At 40.4% G+C, this 1,028-nt stretch overlaps 1 protein-coding gene across 3 annotated transcripts in view; it reads left to right on the top strand.

The window, feature by feature from the left end:
* RANBP2 (RAN binding protein 2) overlaps positions 1-1,028 on the top strand; it is a 100,489-nt gene that overhangs the window by 37,460 nt on the left and 62,001 nt on the right. For all 3 annotated transcript variants that reach the window (XM_006763884.2, XM_015564005.1, XM_015564006.1), the window contains exon 7: positions 498-690. In XM_006763884.2, the coding sequence (XP_006763947.1) occupies positions 498-690 (193 nt within the window). The remainder of the gene's footprint in view (positions 1-497; positions 691-1,028) is intronic.

Genomic DNA, 1,028 nt, shown 5'->3' with positions numbered 1-1,028 from the left:
CCTGCCTTGAGTGTGACGGAGGCGGTGCCCCAACTCCCCAATTGGCCCTGCTCTGAGCCCGACCAGGGATTGGGCCTGCCCTCTGTCACCCGGGAGCAGGCCTAAGCCAGCAGGTCGATATCTCCCGAGGAGTCCCAGACTGCGAGAGGGCACAGGCCGGGCTGAGGGATCCCCCCCTCCCCAGTGCACAAATTTTTGTGCACCGGGCCTCTAGTACCATAATAAGTAATCTTATTATTTGATCTATATCTTTTCTATGAATGGAGGGCTTGAACTAAGTTTAGTAATAGGTCATTTTAGAGGTTTAGCTTGAAGTATAGGGCATATGTGGAATAAAAATAATAAGTGATTAATAATTTATAAAATAGGTAAGAATGGATTATTAGGCGTTTGAATATGGAAGATAAGCTTGAAATAAATTTATTTTGAGTTAAATATCGAAGCCATGATTCACAGTGCAACAAATTTTAGATCTGTTTAATATTTTAATATTACAGTTTTGATGGTGCTCTTCAGTCTGTGAAATCTTGTGTGGGTGGAAATGATGAACTCTCAGCTGTTTTCTTAGAAATAAAAGGACATTTCTACATGCATGCTGGTTCTCTGCTTTTGAAGATGGGTCAGCATAGTGATGTGCAGTGGAGAGCTCTCTCTGAGCTGGCTGCATTGTGCTATCTCATAGCATTTCAGGTAAGTCTTATTCAGTTTTGGGTGCAGTTTCACTGAGACTGTCAAAGTGTTAACCATTATTTTTAGGTGATGAGATGCTGGCTCTTATCCTTTCCCCAAATTTTTTTAGTTTTAGTGTTTTTTTTTTTTAATGAGTTTGCATTAATTCTGAAATGAAAAGAAATAAGCAGTATGCAAAAAAAAATGCATTGAGCTCAGTTTATAAAAATTGTTAGCTTTAGAGAGTGACCTTTGCTTGAGGGAAAGCAGAGGGTTCACTGTTAGAGCAGGCCCCTCCTTGTAGTTCATATCATGTAGATCTTTGACCACTCTATATTTGTCCCACTGTGTTAAGTGCT

Source organism: Myotis davidii, unplaced genomic scaffold (assembly GCF_000327345.1).
Source record: "Myotis davidii unplaced genomic scaffold, ASM32734v1 scaffold979, whole genome shotgun sequence".
Taxonomy (NCBI): Eukaryota; Metazoa; Chordata; class Mammalia; order Chiroptera; family Vespertilionidae; genus Myotis; species Myotis davidii.
The sequence above is the reverse complement of the archived record's forward strand: the minus strand, read 5'-3'. Positions and strand labels throughout refer to the sequence as shown.